Genomic DNA, 23,761 nt, shown 5'->3' on the forward strand with positions numbered 1-23,761 from the left:
AGCTAGCTAGCAAAATTAACAGAATATTTTAATGTAGTGTAGATTAAAATATATAATACATTTGTAGGTTTACTATTGATGTCAAGAATGTGTGTATTCAGTTGGGTGTGTGATAAATTGTGTCTATTTAATTATGTAACAGGTCATGCGATATTAACTGTGGTGAATTAAAATTGAGGTTGTTTCCAATTAATACTTACACCTTTGAGTGTAATTATTTGAAAATCATGACAGTTGATAATCATTCTGACTCTTACTTGCATATGGAAAGAATTGGAGTAATACCATTTCAAAAAAGTGTTACTGGTATAGTAGTCCTATCATAAGAAGTAACTGATATAGTAGTCCTATCATAAGAAGTTACTGGTATAGTAGTCCTATCATAAGAAGTAACTGATATAGTAGTCCTATCATAAGAAGTTACTGGTATAGTAGTCCTATCATAAGAAGTTACTGGTATAGAAGTCCTATCATAAGTAGTTACTGGTATAGTAGTCCTATCATAAGAAGTTACTGGTATAGTAGTCCTATCATAAGAAGTTACTGATATAGAAGTCGTATCATAAGAAGTTACTGGTATAGTAGTCCTATCATAAGAAGTTACTGGTATAGTAGTCCTATCATAAGAAGTAACTGATATAGTAGTCCTATCATAAGAAGTAACTGATATAGTAGTCCTATCATAAGAAGTTACTGGTATAGTAGTCCTATCATAAGAAGTAACTGATATAGTAGTCTTATCATAAGAAGTTACTGGTATAGTAGTCCTATCATAAGAAGTTACTGATATAGTGGTCCTCTAATAAGAAGTTACTGATATAGTAGTCCTATCATAAGAAGTTACTGGTATAGTAGTCCTATCATAAGAAGTTACTGGTATAGTAGTCCTATCATAAGAAGTTACTGGTATAGTAGTCCTATCATAAGAAGTAACTGATATAGTAGTCTTATCATAAGAAGTTACTGGTATAGTAGTCCTATCATAAGAAGTTACTGATATAGTGGTCCTCTAATAAGAAGTTACTGATATAGTAGTCCTATCATAAGAAGTTACTGGTATAGTAGTCCTATCATAAGAAGTTACTGGTATAGTAGTCCTATCATAAGAAGTAACTGATATAGTAGTCTTATCATAAGAAGTTACTGGTATAGTAGTCCTATCATAAGAAGTTACTGATATAGTGGTCCTCTCATAAGAAGTTACTGATATAGTAGTCCTATCATAAGAAGTTACTGGTAAAGTAGTCCTATCATAAGAAGTTACTGGTATAGTAGTCCTATCATAAGAAGTTACTGATATAGTGGTCCTCTCATAAGAAGTTACTGATATAGTAGTCCTATCATAAGAAGTTACTGGTAAAGTAGTCCTATCATGAGAAGTTACTGGTACAGTAGTCCTATCATAAGAAGTTACTGGTATAGTAGTCCTATCATAAGAAGTGACTGGTATAGTAGTCCTATCATAAGAAGTTACTAATATAGTAGTCCTATCATAAGAAGTTACTGATATAGTAGTCCTATCATAAGAAGTTACTGATATAGAAGTCGTATCATAAGAAGTTACTGGTATAGTAGTCCTATCATAAGAAGTTACTGGTATAGTAGTCCTATCATAAGAAGTAACTGATATAGTAGTCCTATCATAAGTAGTCCTATCATAAGAAGTTACTGGTATAGTAGTCCTATCATAAGAAGTTACTGATATAGTAGTCCTATCATAAGAAGTAACTGATATAGTAGTCCTATCATAAGAAGTAACTGATATAGTAGTCCTATCATAAGAAGTTACTGGTATAGTGGTCCTATCATAAGAAGTTACTGATATAGAAGTCCTATCATAAGAAGTTACTGATATAGTAGTCCTATCATAAGAAGTTACTGATATAGTAGTCCTATCATAAGAAGTTACTGGTATAGTTGTCCTATCACAGTCCTATCATAAGAAGTAACTGATATAGAAGTCCTATCATAAGAAGTTACTGATATAGTAGTCCTATCATAAGAAGTTACTGGTATAGTAGTCCTATCATAAGAAGTTACTGATATAGTAGTCCTATCATAAGAAGTTACTGATATAGTAGTCCTATCATAAGAAGTTACTGGTACAGTGGTCCTATCATAAGAAGTTACTGATATAGTAGTCCTATCATAAGAAGTTACTGATATAGTAGTCCTATCATAAGAAGTAACTGATATAGTAGTCCTATCATAAGAAGGTTACTGGTATAGTAGTCCTATCATAAGAAGTTACTGATATAGTAGTCCTATCATAAGAAGTAACTGGTATAGTAGTCCTATCATAAGAAGTTACTGATACAGTAGATCTATCATAAGAAGTTACTGGTATAGTAGTCCTATCATAAGAAGTTACTGATATAATAGTCCTATCATAAGAAGTTACTGATATAGTAGTCCTATCATAAGAAGTTACTGGTATAGTAGTCCTATCATAAGAAGTTACTGATATAGTAGTCCTATCATAAGAAGGTTACTGATATAGTAGTCCTATCATAAGAAGTTACTGATATAGTAGTCCTATCATAAGAAGTTACTGGTTTAGTAGTCCTATCATAAGAAGTTACTGGTATAGTAGTCCTATCATAAGAAGTTACTGGTATAGTAGTCCTATCATAAGAAGTGACTGGTATAGCAGTCCTATCATAAGAAGTGACTGGTATAGTAGTCCTATCATAAGAAGTGACTGGTATAGTAGTCCTATCATAAGAAGTTACTGATATAGTAGTCCTGTCATAAGAAGTTACTGATATAGTAGTCCTATCATAAGAAGTTACTGATATAGAAGTCCTATCAGAAGAAGTAACTGATATAGTAGTCCTATCATAAGAAGTAACTGATATAGTAGTCCTATCATAAGAAGTTACTGATATAGTAGTCCTATCATAAGAAGTTACTGATATAGTAGTCCTATCATAAGAAGTTACTGATATAGTAGTCCTATCATAAGAAGTTACTGATATAGTAGTCCTATCATAAGAAGTTACTGATATAGTAGTCCTATCATAAGAAGTTACTGGTATAGTAGTCCTATCATAAGAAGTTACTGATATAGTAGTTCTATCATAAGAAGTTACTGATATAGTAGTCCTATCATAAGAAGTTACTGATATAGTGATCCTATCATAAGAAGTTACTGATATAGAAGTCCTATCATAAGAAGTTACTGATATAGTAGTCCTATCATAAGAAGTTACTGATATAGTGATCCTATCATAAGAAGTTACTGATATAGAAGTCCTATCATAAGAAGTTACTGGTATAGTAGTCCTATCATAAAAAGTTACTGATATATTAGTCCTATCATAAGAAGTTACTGATATAGTGGTCCTATCATAATAAGTTACTGATATAGTGGTCCTATCATAAGAAGTAACTGATATAGTAGTCCTATCATAAGAAGTAACTGATATAGTAGTCCTATCATAAGAAGTTACTGATATAGTAGTCCTATCATAAGAAGTTACTGATCAAGCTTGAGTTTGGTTTAAGTTGAGCAATTTTTGCAGAGGATGTCCTCAGACATTGAAAATTGTTGAAAATATCAGTTATGCACTTTTTCTTCTGTAATTCCAGAAACAATTGAATAGGTATTTTGAATATACATTTGTAGATCATATCATAAGATGTAGCAGATCAAGTTTTTAGTTTCGTTTCAGTTGAGCGATTATTAAGGTCCTCTGGTACAGAAAAATGTTTAGATATTTTTTTTAAAGCATAAAAGCCTTGATACCTCAAGGAATTGATTAGGCCTGCAGTTATGGTTTATGACCCCTTCTGTAGCCATGTATATTACGAAATTGTCAAAGTGGGATAATATCAAAACAGCAAATATAATGAATAATAGAGATGTGCCATTTTGTACATATACCAAAGGGAAACTTCGTTCAAAGCAATATTATTTATAGTTGTTTTGCATTTATTAGAAATTGGGGATTTTGTTGCAAATAAAGCCAAGATTTTTGCAGAAAATCCACAGACTTTAATACAGAGATTTGCATTATAAAATTTTAAACATAGATTACTCACTTGTTTGTCCATGATGTGCTAGCATTTATTGTTTACAAAAAGTCTCTAACAACCTTAACATTCCAAAAAACCTCTTGCTGAGTCGCTATTAAAAGTCAAGGGCACCCTAGAAGGTGTACTTGAATTGGTCCATATTTATGTTTGTTTCAATAATTTATAAACTTGTTTTAAGGAAATCATTGCTAGCACTGCATGCAATAATCCTCTATCTATCAAGCATCGAATTGTCAAATATTAGAGTACAAGGGGGAAGGCTGTGGATTTTCTATAAAATTTCCATATGTTTAGCATTGAAACAACAAAAGGGTGCATACTCATTAACAATATCGGCATCTTTAAATAAATATTCTGACCCAATTAATGATTGAAATTCCAAACTACAACAGCAGCATCTTAACGCTTGTCTGTAATAAGTGTAAACTCATCCAACATAAATAATAAAGCAGTAGGGGGCATTATAATGATGATGATGGATTGCTGCTGACATTATAATGCACTAGCAATACCCTTAGCATGCTTGTTTACTTTAAAATGCTTTCAGTAACTTTCTGCATTTTTTTTAAAAGAATGTTTTCATACCATGTACCGGTGTTTTTGTTGTCCATTGTACTTTATAGGTTTTTATTATACATTTTCATATGTAACTTTTGTTATTCCACTTATCGAGTTCACATCGAATGATATCTTGTTGGTGTTTCACACCACTTTCAGCACAATTGGCAATATCATGGCGGTCAATTTTTTATTTATGGAGGAAGGCGGAGTGCCTGGTTAGAACCACCGACTTTTATCACGAAAAATTACAATCCTGGTCAGTTCGGATAGGAGCCGAGTGCACCAGACTCGTGCAGGGTTTGAACTTACAACCCCAATGTTGACAGGCTAGTGATGCAGTAGATGAACTCCTTAGACCACTCAGCCAACAAGGCCCCATTTAGTTTAGAAGAATGATAGATAAGTACTCAGAAATTGTTTAACCATGCCATATAATTATGTACTAAACCAAACTCAGTCAGTGGTTGTCTTTAGTTAAATCTTTGGCTTTTTTTCCGTTAAGGAATGAAGGATTGATGTCAGATCTTGAACAGTCTGTTAATTACTGTGGATTCATTTATTTTCGTGGATTGAGAAAAACTTGCATTTTCGTGGATATCAGATTTCGTGGATTTGCCAAAGTTTGCATACAACTTTATAGAAAATGTGTAATTCGTTGAACATTTAAATTTGTGGTTTACCTGTATCCACGAAATCCACGAAAATTGGTACCCAACGAATAATAATGAATCCACAGTACTTCAGTTTTCTAAATGCATTGTGATTTAGAGCTTATCATACTATATACACTTGTTTATTGTAGAACACTCTGTGATGACCTCTAGATGTCCTTGAGGTTTTATTGTTCTTCGGTTGCTGTCACATTTATGTAAAACCCACATATTTTTTTTAATTCATAATCAATGTTTGATATTTGTAAACAAAACATAATATGAAGATGTATTTTTTTACTTTTATTTGAAAATAAATATATTCCTGCACTCTCCCACACCACAAGCTGTTGAAAAAATTGTTACTGGTCATAAAAAAATATACAAATCTATCCAAATACACAATTTGGTCCATAAATACTAAAATAACCCTGAACTCTACTATTTAAACATCCACAATTATGAACTACCAATTTGTGGTCAGCTAAATGAAGATTTTAGTATCCATCATTAAATGTTGCATATATTTCATGAAAGCTTTCATGATCATTTTAGATTTAGGAGTATCTTCTTGTCCATCTTCAGAAAGGTAACAAATATTAATTGTAGTTAAAAACTTCATTTTTTTATTTATTTTCTGATAAAAATCAATATCCAGAGCAGCATAGTATGATTTTTTTTAACTTAAATCATTTGACAGTTCATGCATTACTGGCAAGATGTGACGACTAAATTCTGAAATTAGTGTGTGCATTTATTATTGCAAATCCTTGACCTCTGCCAAATCATGTGAATTCTTATATTATTGTAATTGCAAATGTTTTATGAAGGAAATCACTGCTGAAATTAAGAATGCGAGTTTTTATTATTGCAAACCTGATACTGTTACATTTTTCATATAAATAAAAACATTGCAATAATTTCTGAATTTACAGTATCTCATCTCAGATATATATATCATATCCAGTTTCCCGAAACACCTGACTATTACCAACAGTGAACTGAATTTACAATCTAAACACATAATGTGATAATAGATTTTTCCTGAAAATAGGAAAACTTTCAGCTATTCAAAATATAACATTGTTCTATAAAAATAATGTAATGAAATACAGGAATAATTTATTTCTCAGATTCATTTTCATAAGAAACAAATCTAATTGAAATTAAATATATACAAATATTTTAACAGTTCCAATGTTTGTCATGGTCAATTTCAATGATTTAGCTTTTTAATAGAAACTTGAGCTGTGAACTATCAGTATGTTGAACACAGCTATCATATTACCTATCTCAGAATACACAGGTATCATATTTGTTCATATTACCTTTCTCAAAATGATATCAAATTCAAAGTTATTATAATGATATGTCCTAAATTTTCTTTAGATGAAATCTATTATGTCACTTCACTTATAAAAAAAAATTACAAAAACAAACTGAAAATTATGCATTCCTGGGACTATGTCTTTCTCTGTTAAGTAGAATTTCTCTTTATAAAGTCATACTTTGGAAATTTAAATCCTGTAGGCCAATGACCTGTTTAAAAAATTTTTTGAGAAAGATTGTTTTTTTTTAGAAAACATTATATGGAGTTGTATCAAAGTAATTTTTTTGTGTTCTTATAGAAAACATTATATGGAGTTGTATCAAAGTAATTTTTTTGTGTTCTTATAGAAAACATTATATGGAGTTGTATCAAAGTTATTTTTTTTTGTGTTCTTATAGAAAACATTATATGGAGTTGTATCAAAGTTATTTTTTTGTGTTCTTATAGAAAACATTATATGAAGTTGTATCAAAGTTATTTTTTTGTGTTCATACATAATTCTATTTCTTTATAGTGTTATGTCAATGTGTTTATATTTTTATATAAATGCGTTTATATTTAAAGATCAACGCGTTCATATTTTTAGATCAATGTGTTTATATTTTCGGATCCATGTGTTAATATTTTTAGATCCATGTGTTTATATTTCTAGATCAATGTGTTCATAGTATTATTTCAATGACTAGTACAATGTACTGGCCTTGGCATGTGAAACTGCAACACCTTATCATAAAAGATATACATTTACGAACTACCAGTACTCATATTTCAATAAAATTAATCCTCAAATATTTAACACCCTAACAACATTTTCATCAAAACAGAAACAATATTAACATATTTACAAATACCCTAACAATCACTTAACTAACAACAACTATAAAAAGTAAAACTCTGACAAAAATATAAATAGAATTTTTTATGAAGTAACTTCTGAACATCAAACTGTAGAATCCTACCCTATTTTTCATAAACAATAGTAAAAAAAGAATGAAGAATTGTAAGCTGCAATACAAATTATCCTCAAAATATAATGTTACAATTATTTAAATGTTGGAAATTTAGTATTTACATGGAAACCAAACGATTAATTGATTTTTGCTTGATTCACAGCCAGTGCCAAATGAGTGATAATTCTATACAGGGCACAACAAGTTTATTATTAATTGATAGTGTGCACAGGATTATATAAACAAATATTGTGTAGGGTAAAGGATTTTAATGAATTTTCTGTTGAGCAAACATGATTTAAGATTTTTACATGCATTTATGAAGATTTTCACTATTTTTTTCTATTGAGTACACAAAATTTAGTTCATCTTAATGACAGGCAATATAGAAAAGGATGGCTTTAACTAATTTGAGTCTAAATGCTGTCTGTTAAAGCCTTTACAGAAGTCTAGGATATGAACCTGAATTATGAAATCAATAACAAAAATACATATAATATGGAATGTTAATAAGAGCACCTCTTTGAAAACTACAATATATGACAGACATAAGCATACAAAATTGAAAATACTAAGTTCAAAGGGCAGATTAAAATCAAAAGAAAAAAAATACTGAAGAGTCCTCAAAGAGTAAGAAGAAATAAAAAAAAACAAATGTGTGTCCTCAAGGAGCATGAGGAAATTGAAAAGAAAACCATGTGTGTCCTCAAAAAGTATGAGGAAATATTTTTTTTTGCTATCAGAAGCAAAGCAAATACTATATAAATATGACATTTTACAGTTCAACATTTTACGTTTTGTATTATATAAAATTATAATTCTGTAGCTGCTTTAGATAAAGGATAGCTTGCAAGCAGTTTTTAAATATATTGCTTATATACAAATGCTGATTAACAAAAGAGAAAATAATAATGACTGACAGAGAATAAGCTGATTATTTTCACATCCTTATTGGAGTGTTCCATAACTTCTTATGTGAATACATTATTACTTGCATGAAAACCCAATCTTGCCTAAAAATGACACCCTTATGAAGCCAGAAATTCCTTGGTTATTGCCATTTTAATAAAATCACTATCATGGAAGAGCATGCATGCCTTTTAAACACTTGTACTTCATCAGGGTATAAAACAACCACATTTACAATTCACATGATCACATAAACACCAATCAGAACACAGAGATTCAATCAGATACACATATGATTTGTTTTTAAAATGAATGTAAGAAATATAACAAATATGTCAAAGTTACTGATCTGTAAAACAAATAAAAAATAACAAAAAGGCAACCAATGGCAACATAAAATTGAACAATCTCTCACCACACTCTTGAATACACACAGGGAGTACAATAGGATAATTTGATTTATTTCACTGAGCTGACAAAAAGATGACGACAGGTGGGGTTCAGAAAAAACCAAACTCTTACAAATTAAGGCATTGTTATAGTTATTTTACATATACAACTTATGATAAATTTATTTAATAGCTGTTCATCATTTGTTATCAGAGGGAATTTGATTTATAATCTGAAACCAAACCAAAGTGATAGTATTGCAATGTAAATAGCTGCCTAAATTGCGACTAGCGGGATACAATTTATCTACATCTTAAATCTGACAATTTAGCAAAACATGCAGATAAATGTACCCAATTTGATGTGGATTACAGATTTTTTTACCCAAAGAAGTTAATAAATATACAACCAAATAACAGAAATTATATTATATGGTTATCATTAAATTGCCAAGATCAGCAAAGAAATTTGAAATAGTAATCTAATTTCCACCAATAAGAGATTTAAAAAAAAATAATAGCAAAGGGAAAAGATGATGGAGAACATGAGATTTTTAACACTATTAAAGAGAGCTGTCTGTGAGCAGTAAAGTTATAAAAGCAGTACTTCATTCAACCTGTAATACACATGAAACTTACAACCACACAAATAAAACATCTATTAAACGACTAACAATTTCTGTTGATAAAAGCTTATAAACATTAAAGATAAGCCAATACTTAAAAGTCTAATATCTTTTCATGCAATCTCATCAACAATAATATTTTTTTTTACTAAAATATTGCTTAAAATGACTTTATAATTGATATTCTTTTATATTATATGACTTAACGTGAATAACCAGTAGTTAAATTTGATATATAAAAAATATTAACAATAGACTTTAAAACAAAATTTTCCTTACGTCTAATTTTAGAAATTTTACAACTATGTTGCTTTGGTTTTGGTTATTATTATATAGCTTCATATCTGGAAATTTTTGACAGTTTTTTTCTATTTTTAATAAACCTTTGTTTTCCTTCTCAAAGTATCTTTTAGTGAGTGATAATAAAGACCTTAATCCATATACTGATCTACATTTTCCATTTAGAAATACACATGTAGTTGAAATCAGAAAAAAACCCACTGATTAATCTCAATAATACCAAAATTGCATTATAATTATCAAAGAAAAATTCCTCAAATGCTAATTTATTCATATCATGGTTTCTACCTCTTAATTGAATTTAGACATTCATTAGCAGTATTGCATTGGTCAATATTAACATTGGAATTTCTGTAAATAACGATAGATCTTTTACAGTGAAAAAAGAGAGGAGAATTTGAAAACTAAAACATGTCATCCATCAACTCAATTTTCCCAATTCTGCCTTTTTAAAGATTTCTGCAGCAGTAAATATACAAGAGTCTAAAATACCAGCTACTGTAAATGTTCCTCCAACTATGGCACACACCTAAAATGGAAATAAGTTACAACTCTGTTAAATATATCTAAATTACATGGATATTTTATTTTCAAATGGTGTTACTTAAAGTTTCATAATATTTCAATAAATCAATTCCTTGCATAATTAAATAAGGTTTAATAAGGTAGCTGGGACATCGAAATATTTGACAATAGATTTTTCATAAACTTCTGTAAAAGACTTCTTCGTCAATATACTTTCAAATTTCAATATAAAAACTTGGGGTCACAGACTTGTTTTTTTGGTTAATATACATTGATATTAATGAAATCAATTATTTCATTTGGGTTATATAGGGGAAACTTAATTTTTCCTTATTTAGGAATTTTTAAATTTCAAGTTTTAGATATTTCTGTTGTATATTATATGATACTTTATAAAATATTTTCAAACCAAAATATTTTTTTTGCAACATCCTCAGAAGGGATGCTCAGAAAAAGACACAAGATCTACCTTAAGTTATAAAATATATGCTGAAATCATTGGCACAAGAGTAGAGAGTATTGAATTACCTATAACTTAGCATTACTTACTGTTGTAAGGAAAGTATAAAATGGTTTGTTCTTTTCAATATATCTAACTGTGATTGGACTGAGTTCATATCTAAACCATATAGCAGGTACTACACGTCCGCCATGACCATACTGCATTACTTCCTAAAAAACAAGTCTTGTCATTAAATCTAGACCTGTTGTATTTCTATAACCCTAACAAAACCTACAACAAGTTACTGATAAACAAATTAAAGTATTATCTTAAATGTGAAACCTTTCTGAAGTTTGTTAGTTTTACAACACTTTTAAAATAAACCGTTTATATTTACCACAATTAGCCCATTTCTACCGTTTTCCTGCATCAATGTAATTATGACAGTTTCGCCAGTATCAGAGTAAAAAACTGTTTTAATTGGTGTTATATCAATCTAAACACCATTTAAAAATTTCACATCAATTGATTAATGTAAACCTGAGTTATTGAGAAAAAAAATGAAAAGGGCTTTTCACAAATAAAGTTCCATAACTCTGGAAGAACTTTAAGGAATGACTTCTGAAGTAAATGGATGATGGAAATTAGGGTGTTTCTATTTGACACACACAAATAAATACACAATAAAAAAATTATTTAAAACATTGCTTTTTTTTGGTAATAACTATCCAGACAAATAATCAGTAAGAATATCCCCTTCACCATTCTACAGATGCAAACACAGCAGCTTGGCTTAATAAACATGTGTAACATTGTCACCATATCAACTATAGATTCATCTACACACCTCAAGCTATACAAGGGAGATCTTCACTAATGAAAAGCTAGTTAAGTTTGCCATCAGGACCTCACAGACACACTTCTGTATAGAACTTTTTTCCTCATTTTAAGATTTATACTCATTATAAAAATGCTGGTCCATGAATTATTTTTGGTGAAATTATCTGCTCACCTTATTGAATAGAGTATAAGTGTGCTGACATCACATGCTCATCTTATACAGTAGAAATTTAATAAAAATTCAAACAAATCAATCTTTGCTTATTCATGTTAGTAGAATATATTAAGCAATAACATGCTTTCAAGACATTAGTTCAACATTCAGAAACCATCACTGGCCTGAACTGTATTATATCTGTACCTTAGCATGCATGCAACAAAACTGTTTTCCAATTCAAGAAATCTGAAAATGAAGTGGTCAATCAAAATCGATCCTACTAAGGTCAAATAAAAATAGATCAAAACTGATCCTTCTAAGGTCAAATAAAAATAGATCAAAACTGATCTAATAAGGCCAAATAAAAAATATCTGTTTTCAGTTGTCTTAGGATCATAATCCTAATTTTTAGGTGGCAAATTTCAGATAGGTACTGGAAGTGTTAAGATCTCTGGCAACATAATCTTTTGTTTCAATAATTCAATATGTTGATCTATTGACTATAACTTTGATTCTAAAGCAAATGGAAACACACATTTAAACAAATTTATTTTAACCTACAACAATGAACAATTCTAAAGCATGCTTTATTTTAGTAAAACAAAGAAACAGAATGATATAAATAGTTATCTCCCTTTGTTCCATAATTTCTCTGAATTTGCATGCATGTTGTAATACAAACCCTGTAAGAATAAGTGTATTGGTAGGGGTATATGATATTCCTCCTAACATCTTCATACACACTTGGTACAATTTTAACGATGTAATCGTGTGTTGCTAGTGCTATAAATATACAAAACTGGAACATAAGTTGAATATCACACAAGGAATTTAGGATCATCCACAACTGTTTCAACTCACATCTATTCTAAGTTTACAGAAATTTTATATTATACATGTTGAAGTCTTCATGTTAATGACGCCAAATCGGAAAACAAAAATTGTAAATATTCTTCAGAAATAATTCCGATCGCAAATTTTCAATTTTCAATTTCAAAACCAAGCAACAAAATAGATGTGACTTGCAACATTTGACACATTTAGAACAGTAACCATTTTCTCAAAAATAGTTGCTTTGGTTTGTTGGAAAAAATCTGAAGCTGTTCAATTGAGAAAGAAACATTTAAATATTAGACTGCTTGTCTGTCATAAGTGTTTTCCAACAATGAATGATGCGAATAACTAAAGCATGCATGGTGGTTCTAAAAACTGAAGCATTACAGGGGAAAATTATGTTAAAAGAAATTTATATGGTAATCAAAACTGATACATCCATTCAAAAATGCTCTATGAAAAACACTAAGATAGACATAAATTGACAAAAAGAATCAATCAACTTTTAGCTAATGACAAAGTATAAACAGATCTACCATATGCCTTCCTTGATGAGAAAATGGCTACTGTCTGATAATTGGTTCATTCACAAATAAGGATTGTGACATGCACAGCCCACATACTAACCCTATAAGAGTATGTATACTGGTAAGGGTATCCTACATTACCCCTCTTATCTTCATAAACTGATGGAACTATTTTTACAATGTAGTTATGAGTTGCTAAAGCTAAAAAGAAGAACATTCTTTTATTTGTCTTTTTAAATTATTAACCTTTACTGTTTAGTCCATTTTTGGTAATATCCTTTTGGCGTGGCTCGGTACTTATGCATTCTGCCATTGTGTTGTTGTGCTGTGGTCATTTTTTGTATTCTTGTCTGTTATTTTTGCTTATGTGCTTTGTCTATATGGCATTTTGTTTTTCTTTGTTGACATATTTGTTTGTTTTTATAGTGATTAAGATTATAACACAATGTTTACTGCTGTACCCCTATTTTTGACATTTTTACCTATTATGTCTGTTTGTTTTGTTCACACATTGTTGTCAATATAATGGAATTTTATGCAACTGTCATGCAAGTGAGAGTTTTAGCTAGCTATAAAACCAGGTTTAATCCAGCATTTTCTACATAAGGAAATCCCTGTACCAAGTCAGGACTATGACAGTTGTTTTGCATTCGTTTGATGTGTTTGAGCTTTTGATTTTGCCATTTGATAAGGGACTTTCCAAATTGAATTTTCCTTGGAGTTCGGTATTTTTGTTATTTTACTTTTTTTCATTGAAAAAAACTCTGAAAAATGTTTTAAGTAGAGAATGGTCTGTCCAAAGAAATTCATTTTAATAATACTTAAAAGAAATTGAAATTTAGTTCCTTCATTGGGGAATGTGATACATTATATAAATAACACATAGCTGAGAGGTTGACAATGTCTTTTCGAGGGGTAACAATCTGCTCTATCACCCTCTCCGATATGTGTTATTAAATTTATTATACTGAATGTTCTGTTATTACTGTCGATTAAATTTCAAATTCAAAGTAATAAACTATGACGCCTTGTACATAACAACCATCCGTATTTAATAAAGTGCACACTTGATCAAGCGTCTCCGTGAAGGGTAATAGAGTATTTGCCATAGGATAGAGTCGTATTTAATAAAGCGCACACTTGATCAAGCGTCTCCGTGAAGGGTAATAGAGTATTTACCATAGAATAGAGTAAATTAACACCCTCGTATAAGCCAATCAAAATATTGCATTTTTACGTGAAGTATAATAACATAAAATATTCCAACAAAAACCAAGCAATAACCACCTATAACATGAAAAAAAGCTTGTATTGCTTTTCCTCAGCTTGAATATCACGAATATAAATGGTAGGACTTTAAACTTTCATATATACCAAAAATAAGGCCAATATATCCACCCTTGATGAAAAACTTGAAATGCAATGAATTTTTCCACCACAAGAGCTGAACATTGGGAAAAATTTTAGAACAAGCACAAACTGACTGACAGACGGATATGCAGACAGACTGCAAACCTATAATCTTGTTTGGCTTTAGCGGTATAAAAATAATAATAATAACAAATACTAAAATTATCACTTGGGACAATCGAGATTAGTGTAAGAAAACTTAAGCAGTATACATTTAAAACAAAAACAACATATATGCAAGACAAAATTGTTTTACCAACACAGTTAAAAGGGTACTATTTGTCATGTCAAGTTTTGTAAGTGTGCACACTTCCGATTCTGTGATAGGATTGTCATACAATCTACAGTCCTAGGAGGTCCACAAACTAATAATATGGCAATAAAGCTATAGACAGAAGAGAAATAGTGAAAAACAGTAGATCTAAACTCCATCATAAATGAAGGAAAAAATTGAAATACATGTATATCAATATAAAAATAAGAAGATGTGGTATATATTTTTCATTATTTTATTTTGAGCTAGTTATTTGTTATAATGCAAATTCTTGTCTTCTTAATTCATATATTATAGAAAGAAATGACAGCAAAAATTGACCTTTCAAACTGAAAATGCATTAGAATATGTCAAAGTGTACTGTAAATATTTAAAATCACCTAGAAATTTTCAATAGTGTGAGTTTATACTCAACATTATTTAGTGTTTGCAATTGTTCCAAGCCAGAAAGTCCCAATTTTTGGTTATTTTGTTATTGACATAAAGTGATGGCATTTAAAGTTTGGATATATGGTAAAGTGTTGTTTTATATATGATAGAATGCATTGTTTGGTATATTTTCTTAAAAATTACAATCAAAATTAACAAATTCTTGTCTGAATTGTTTTAGATTTGTTATTTCGGGCCTTTTATAGCTGACTATGCGGTATGAGTTTTACTCATTGTTGCAGGCTGTATGGTGACCTATAGTTGTTAATTTCTGTGTCATTTGGTCTCCTGTGGAGAGTTGTCTCATTAGCAATCATATCACATCTTTTTTTATAAATGGAGTTGTCTCCCTTCTTCCAAAACACTTATTAGCATCATAAATATATGCTAGTAATTGAATTTTCATTGGTGCAGAGGTGTTTATGTAAATATAATCTAATGTTGACTATTTCATAAATAAATCTGTTAGATGATTATGCTTATATAATAAAATGCTTAAAATTTCAAACAATGGGCATGTGAACATTATTCAAATTCTTTTTACATTTTTCCAACAGACACTTACAATATTTTACCCATTTTAGAGACTTTAAGATAGGCTACTCAAGATTATGTCCTTTCTAATTTTTGCCTTCTTTTAAGAAACAGGAAAGGTTCTTCGCGTAATTTTTTTTAGGCACAACACCGCAGATTTTTTCAGTTTTTTAAGACAAACATTTAAATTTTATCAAAAGGAAAGGTAGAGCAACTAAGACCTTTTCCCCATTTTTCAGACAGAACACTATGGATATTTATGATAGAACTCTAAGAAGATTTTGTATTAAGAACGAAATAAGATTTATTTCAGTTATGGTAGCCATATGCATGTTCTTACCTTGACCTGCACTTCTATCTACATCTTCTAAGGGATTAAACGATCCTTTAACTTCCTGTAAAACAAATCATTTCTGTTACGGTGTATTCAGGTAAATTAGTGCATTTTGTTCTCTCAGGGATGCCAATTTATGTAAGTATTTTATAGAGAAAGTTGTAGGTTGTATGTGTTATAATATATCGTTTCCAGTGCTGTTGTTAAGTCAAAAGAAAATTTCCCATGAAAATCAAACAATCAATTCTAAGATGATATGTTTGGCAAGTATTCAAGAAGCTTCAGTTTTAGCTAAATGTAATATATTTGCAGGTGCTGGTCATTTTTTTTCCTGTTTGATTTACAATCTGTTGCTTCAAACCAAGGACGTAAAAATATGCAAACCTACTCTTCTGATTTTTGTTTGCTTATTCAATTGATATCCTAAGGCTATAAAAACATTATACATTCAAACATTTAACTATACAGGTAGGTTTTCAGAAACATGCCTCACTCAAAAATCAATTTGACTTTATATTTACCTTCCCTTCCTGTAAGTCCATACCAAACCTGACTTTATGTATCAAATGTGTCATGTCAGGATTATCTGGCTGAGTTCTAGATGAATGAGTCGATACATGAAAATTACCTGGAACCTGCAAAACACATACCATAACCATGGAAGTAATATTTAAAAGGAATAACAACGACTAATTAGCATGTATTAACAGCCTGCAGAGCTCTGTACTGAAGTCATATGATTTTATCCAATTATAGTCTCAGCGGTAAGACCCCTTTGGTTACTATCTATGATACCGCGGTTGTAAAATGGCATCTGGAATTTCTTATCAGTCACATGATTTTATCGAGTCCGGTAATTATAATGCACCTGTGTGAAATCCTAGGTTTATTAATAAGAAGGTGGCGCTGTATCATATAAAACCTCTACCTTCAGAAAGAAGTCGTATGATGTAAAAAAACTTGAAAAACGGACGAGAATTGTTCAACCTACAACAGTTTAGCATGGAAAATTGTACTTAATTTAGCATATTTTTGCTTTTTACCGTTTGTTTTAAACTGTTCTAAAAGTATTTTCCGGTTAAAAGCGGATCCTGAGTAAAACAGTTAAATACCGATGAATCGATCAGGTTTCACATGATGTTTTAACAAAATAATGTAGACAAATCTAGACATAGATTTTTTTACTGTTGAAATGTGCAAAGTTTATCGAGAAGTATTCTAAATTTATGTACATGTCATAAATGTCATTGATTACATTATTGAAACTGGACAGCTAAAATAGGGATAATATGTTCGTAAACATATATTTTTTTAAAAAGTGTTTATTGTGGAATACTTGTATTAATATAACAAGCTACAGCAAAAATTAAAACAAACCGACAAAATGAGCTTGATGCTATCTGTCTTACGGCAAAATCAAATTTTACACGAATTAGTTTATGTATCAAGACCTATAAATTAAAGGATAGAACCGTTTAGAATTGTGAATATTTTAATTGACTAATACACGAAAGACTTAGATTATTCGTATTTAATAAAAGGGGGTCCAAACGTATTTTTTGTACAATCATCTTCTTAACTTACGGAAAGGCTTTTCAACTGTCTGTTAATATTAAAATTGAAAATGACCCAGCCTTGTTCTCCAATTTCATATGTGATAGCTGTCGGTACTATTAAGATCGAACTAACCAGAAATAGGAAAATTGGTCTAAAATAAAAATTGAACGAATGACTATATTCGGCAGCGTACATCAACGGAATGTAACGAATGGACTATTTAGGTTACTTCGCACGTATATACGACAAAAACTTGTCTGTTCGTAGTTTTCCGTGAACACGAAAATGACCGAAAGTTGTCAGTGATTTGATCGATCACATGCGGAGAATCAACTTCCATGCCAGATATTAAACCAATTAACGAGTTATCGAAAGATGGGCGGTAATGCAGATGAAACCTTTGAAGTGACGACGTTGTTTTTCCTTTTAAATATTACTTCCATGCCATAACTAATATCCTAGTTTTAAACATTTATTGAATTAAAAAAAAAGGTATATATGTGCAAAATAAATAAAAAAGGATATTAAAAAGGTTGTGTGGGAGATGATATCTAGTAGTCACAGTGTTCCAGCTAGGATTTCAAAAGGGCAGGGTGCCAATCCTGAAAAAGGGCATTTAACGCGTGATATGATAATATGAAAAGGGCATGTTTTAATAAAGATTATAATCAAACATTGTTTGTTCATTGAATCACTGTTTATAAATATACAAGAACAACATCATTAGACCAGAGAAAAACTATCTTTCTACTTTTTAGGCTGAAAACTTATTAAGCAGCTTGCGACACAAGTTTTAAATCATTGCTTGGCACAGTCAAGCTTTATATGCAGTATTTTTTTGAAAAATGTCCTGCTTCATTCTGTTTCTATGGTCTGACACACTTTACAAGTTTCACCTTTCTACCTTTTCTGTGCTTAATGGCAATACAGCACAAAACAGCTGTAAATGCACAATGTTAGGATATAGTGAACAGTGAAAATTTGGATTGAAAATAAAAAATACAGAAAAAGATGACCAAGGCACCCTAAAAACCGTGCTACTAAGACCCTCTTTAACTTTTCCCATAACTCAAAACACCTAAACATATAAATTCTAAAGCCAGAAGTATGAAGACATATTTTATAATATCTTAGTAGGTTACTCAATGCTAGGAAAAAATAAGATTGAGTTATCTTTCTTTATTTGGGTGTGCTCCTTCTTTGGAGGATAATTAACAGTACGTAGAAGATGTAAATACGATCAACAATATGGCGGCCGATTTTGTTATTTTCGTATAAAAAATGAAGGCAGTCAATGAAAAATATGTCTTAATTTGCTATTTATTTCACTGAAAACAATAACAGCAATGTTTTTAACGAGTTGATTCGACTTTCTGTCAATTACGTTTTCTCCATGAAACTACGGTAAACATCGCTAATTGTGCCCAAGTTGTATGAACATTTCTTCAAGTTCAAAGACAAATGCCGACTGACCGATTCTATTTGAATGAATTAATGTTGATGATCATTAAATGACCCATCCGATAAACGGATTACCTATAACAACAGATTATGACACCTGTTGTAACCGTTGATTAGCTTGGGGTCATAAACAAAGTCAAATACTTGTCGCCAGGTAAATTTTCGTAATTGGCTGATCATATCAATACGAACAAAATAATATACCAATCATTCTTCAAAAAAGGCAGGGCGCCCTGCAAACTGTAAAAAGGGCACAGGGCGGCACTAGGGAAAGGGCGGGCGGACTGCCCTGTGAAAACGACCTAGCTGGAACACTGAGTCATAAATAAAGTGTTAAAAGGTCAACACTTTCAAGAAAATAAATTTTCATCCCAGATTGGGACATGAGTACATACATCTTTACTCTACAATCAGTCAAGTGATATTTCTAGTTTAACACAGATACAAATTTTGCTATACACTGCATATAAAGATGAATCAGTCCTGACCTGAAGTTGCAAAAAACGAATAAATCTTGGGCATATTTAATTCTGCAAAAACTTACTTTATTAATTACAAAATGAGATTCCATTCTACATCCCTTCCCTTCATTCACTTCGATTTTCTGTGTGTCATCTTGAAAACCGACTTCATGTCTGCCCATATCATCCTGTATGTCTATACCCAAATCTGTAAATATTTAAAATAATTGTAAATGTCTGACTCATCCAGAACATTTTTTTTTGCTAACAACTCAAAATTTGTTACAATATTAATATAATGATAACATTTTTTTTGACATTCCAACTTTGGTATAATTTTGTGGACATGATTTCATAATAAATCAGTTATATTTTAACCAGGAAAAAATAACAAATACATTATTATTCTTAGGATACCAATTTTCATGGATTTCTTGGGTATTTGAAGACCACTAAATTTAATGTTCAATGAAGTACAAGTTAACTATAGGTCTGTAGGCAGATTTTGGCTAAACAACCAAATCAAATATCCACAAAACTACATTTTTTCCTCAATCCACAAAATTGGTATCAACATTATTTGTTTTGATTTACAGTTTGTGAATGATTGGGATACATGTATACATGGTATAGCAGGCCACAAAAAACTATCAAGGAATCCTACCAAGCTACCATTAAACAATTGTTTTTATCATACTCATTTTAAAAAAATAGCAATAATGACATGAAAAGGGTAAAGGGGAAAGGCGCTAATGTATTTAACTGTATGTCTCAATATTTTTAACACAAATTGATAAGATATGAAACTTTCAAACCATTTTCTTGTTATCATGTGAAGCTTATTCCAATGATTGTATTAGCTGGTGAGAATTTACATGAAATATTCTTATGATATCAAACCTTTTCTTAGTTTGCATGATGTAGCTTCTTAACAGCTACACATGTAGCTATAAATTTATCAGCAAAGACTTTTTTTGATAAATATATCATATGATACATTTATAATTTTAAAACTTTTTTTCATGAAATCAACAAAATATCAAAAAGCTAAACTACACTTTTTTTTAGAAATATATTACTCACATTCACACTTCAATTGTGGTAATGTAATATTAATAAATACTGGTATTTTTTCTGTGTGTCGGACTGGGTCCTCTACTGTCAGCTCACTTATTCTGTAAAACAAATTATTTCAATTTACACCAATAGAAACCAAAACTGGGATACTGTCAACGTATATTTGTTCCCCCTAATAGAATACAAAATTTATATAAAATGAACATATTTTATTTTGCGTTTAGCCGCTTACTGGCCCACTTTGCGGCTATTCAATTTCGCCATTTTCAAATTTACTTGATGTGGTTAAATAAGGAAAGATGCAATTTTTACATATTCGTGACGATTTATATTCATGTTATCTCTATACTTGCAAAAGTTGCGAAAATAAAATGCTCGCGAAAATTAGTTAGTTTACAGTATTTTTGGTAGCAATCCTTTTTTAGAATGGACAATTCAGTATAATTTTTAAAAAAGATCCTTTGTAAAATGCAACATGGGACTGTAAAGTAATCTTAAGGTATAACATGTATAATGGAGGTGAAGTGCAAATATAAATGCCTCATACAAAACTACAAAAAAGCCTTCGTCAAACTATAGCGGCAGTACATATTCTTTTGATAACTTATACTTACACTTCATGTGTGAGGAAAAGTGATAATTCTGATAGGAATAAATACAAGATAAATAATACACTGGATATAGAGATACAAGCTCCTGTTAATGTAGGCTGAGTCAGATCTTTTGGTACTTTTCTATAAATATCAAATCTGAAATAGAAAATTGTCACTGAATATAGATGTATATGTAGATGAATATACTAGCTATTTTAGTCTGAAATACACTTGTACTGTTGTACATGGTTTTACATATACATAATAAACCTTTACACAAAAACACCAAATATTGTTAATGATAATGGACTTTAAGTACTACATGTACATAAATGTATGCTATAGATGTAGACATGGTTAAACGTTGAAATATAAATAAGATTTTTAATAATAATGGACTTTAAGTACTACATGTACAAGAACATAAATGTATGCTGTAGATGTAGACATGTAGTACGGCAGGGGCATAAAAATTTGTCAATCTTACATGCATGTCAACAGGGCTATTCTGAATGTTTACTCCAATAATTTTTCAACATTTGTATTCTCCTATTTGTTTCATACTGATTTGTTTGCTACAATTCTAGTGTTTTTTTATGCATATATGACTTTTGAAGTTTATAAATTAAAGGGACATAAGATGCATAATTTACGCCCATAAAATAGATTTAAACTCTTTTAATACATACATGTATATATATCCTAGTATTACATGAAAATGATATGAGCAAATCAGCCCTAGTGTGGATATATCAGAATGTGCAATACTGATGACATCCCCCTGTTAATATAAATCACGAGTTAGTATTGTTTTTCAGCTCGGTCCAATACTGAAAAGCCGTATAGCCATGGGCTTCTACAGGGTGTTCATTTCCAGTTTCAATTTCTTTACACCTCGCCTAACTTTGGACACATCATTATGCATAAGATACATTTTTATCATATTTTGTAATTTAATATAACATTAAAAAAAATTAAATGAAGTAAGGTGTTTTGTAAAGATTTGAAACAGAAATATTCCACAGCCTTTTCGAGCAAAACTTTTATTATATAATTATCACTGTGTCATTTCTGTTGATGAATTATTAGAACGCAGACAATAAAAAGAGAAAGAATAGTTAAAATAGCTGAATCTATAATTATCCTTTAAAGTAAGGTATTTCAAAATTTTAACTGATTCTGAAAGGCTGATATGTCTTCTATTCAACTATTACCTGCTTAAGGTGAGCGAGTGCTGAAGATGTTAAAGGCACAGGTTCCAGGTGAGGTAGTTGGAAAAAAATTTCGAAATTGACTAATAGTGCTTGATTAGGGATTCTGAGATGGCAAAAGCAGAAAATTGCTCCAGACTCAGAATCCCAAAAGGGATTACATAAATGCCTTTAAAAATCAGTTAGACAAGCATTGGATAAATGAAGACATCTATCTACTACAATGATTATAGGGCAGAATTATCCAGCAGTCACAGAAATAATAATACAGAAAAAATGGTGTAACAAACAGATTAAATTATGAGTCTGGTGAAGAGGGACCTTTTGGATCCTGTACTGGAAATAAACTATAAGTAACTAAGTATACATGTATAATGTATAATGTATGATGTCGGAAGGAAATCGAAATGGAACTGGAATGTTCATTCTGCATTAAATGTTATAATCATTCAAACAGGAACATTTAGACATGGGGATAATTGAGTATTTTTTTTTCTTTTTCTGTGACAACTGGTGAGAGCAATAATAAGCAAATAAGTCATTTTGATTTGATGTGAAATGAAGCCGACAAGCCGATAACCTACAAATCACAGCTGTTCTGTATATAAAAACATACAGTAGTGATTTTTAATCATTTTGTTTATAGGTGGACACAAAGCTAAAAATCAATAACATATTACAGCACCTTCTGATGTCGAACTGCATCGTAATACAATGTTAACAGGTTAATAGCTTTAAATACAGTTGTACTGGAGATCCAAAACTTTTGCAACGTGCAACCGGAAATCGAAGGCGTACAACAAAGTTCGGATGCAATCCGGAATATTTTTATCCGGAACATTTGCAGACGGCAACGACGTGACGTAGTTTTATGAATTACAGTCAATTATAGTAAGAAGGAATTATTTGTTACTCACTTCTATGTCACTACTTTAAACACATTAACTTCATAGAGGAGGACTTTGAAAATAAATATCCTGGCCTGGTTATACCCTAGAATAAATAAATATTTTGCACAAGACAGTATGAAAACAGAGTCTCTGATGAAAATGAATATTCTGCAACACAAAATGCACGATACAAATTGGGTTACAGGCATTGTAAGGGAATTTTTTGATACCTTGGGATCAACATGTTTAGCAATATAACTATCTTGCTCAGCATGTTGTTTTAGTACAAAGCAAGAAATATTCATTATTTTGATCCTGAACAAATGCTGAATATGAATGAATAGTTCCAACTGGATGTCAAGCTGCCAATAAACTATCATTACCATATAATGAAAACAACTTCTATCAAATATCTTTTAGGGGCATTTGTTTGGATACATACACATATTTTA

General features: G+C 30.4%; 1 protein-coding gene across 2 annotated transcripts; it reads right to left on the reverse strand.

Annotated features, from left to right (window-relative positions):
- Positions 1 to 5,539: 5,539 nt before the first annotated feature.
- Positions 5,540 to 23,231, reverse strand: LOC127736151 (endoplasmic reticulum-Golgi intermediate compartment protein 1-like). 2 transcript variants are annotated; one of them, XM_052246708.1, is made up of 9 exons: positions 23,105 to 23,231; positions 21,230 to 21,364; positions 20,622 to 20,713; positions 19,622 to 19,746; positions 16,581 to 16,694; positions 16,066 to 16,120; positions 12,400 to 12,500; positions 10,828 to 10,950; positions 5,540 to 10,282 (listed from the first exon to the last, which is right to left on the reverse strand). In XM_052246708.1, exons 1-9 carry the CDS (start codon positions 23,122 to 23,124, stop codon positions 10,175 to 10,177), a joined length of 873 nt encoding a protein of 290 aa, XP_052102668.1. In that variant the 5' UTR covers positions 23,125 to 23,231; the 3' UTR covers positions 5,540 to 10,174. The 2 variants fall into 2 exon arrangements, with proteins under 2 accessions (XP_052102668.1, XP_052102667.1); XM_052246707.1 differs by lacking the exon at positions 12,400 to 12,500 and adding an exon at positions 13,179 to 13,279.
- Between the last annotated feature and the right edge of the window lie 530 nt (positions 23,232 to 23,761).

The sequence above is a fragment of the Mytilus californianus genome, unplaced genomic scaffold (genome assembly GCF_021869535.1).
Source record: "Mytilus californianus isolate M0D057914Y unplaced genomic scaffold, xbMytCali1.0.p SCAF_3, whole genome shotgun sequence".
Taxonomy (NCBI): domain Eukaryota; kingdom Metazoa; phylum Mollusca; class Bivalvia; order Mytilida; family Mytilidae; genus Mytilus; species Mytilus californianus.

Bases quoted from the DNA above. Each gene is read 5' to 3' on its own strand.
- LOC127736151 (XM_052246708.1), bottom strand. From the start codon at position 23,124: ATGCAGTTCGACATCAGAAG. The intron at 16,695-19,621 runs GTAAGTTTTTGC...TGTGTTTTGCAG, and splicing joins CTCATTTTGTAATTAATAAA to GTTCCAGGTAATTTTCATGT. The intron at 16,121-16,580 runs GTAAATATAAAG...TTTGTTTTACAG, and splicing joins TGGACTTACAGGAAGGGAAG to GAAGTTAAAGGATCGTTTAA.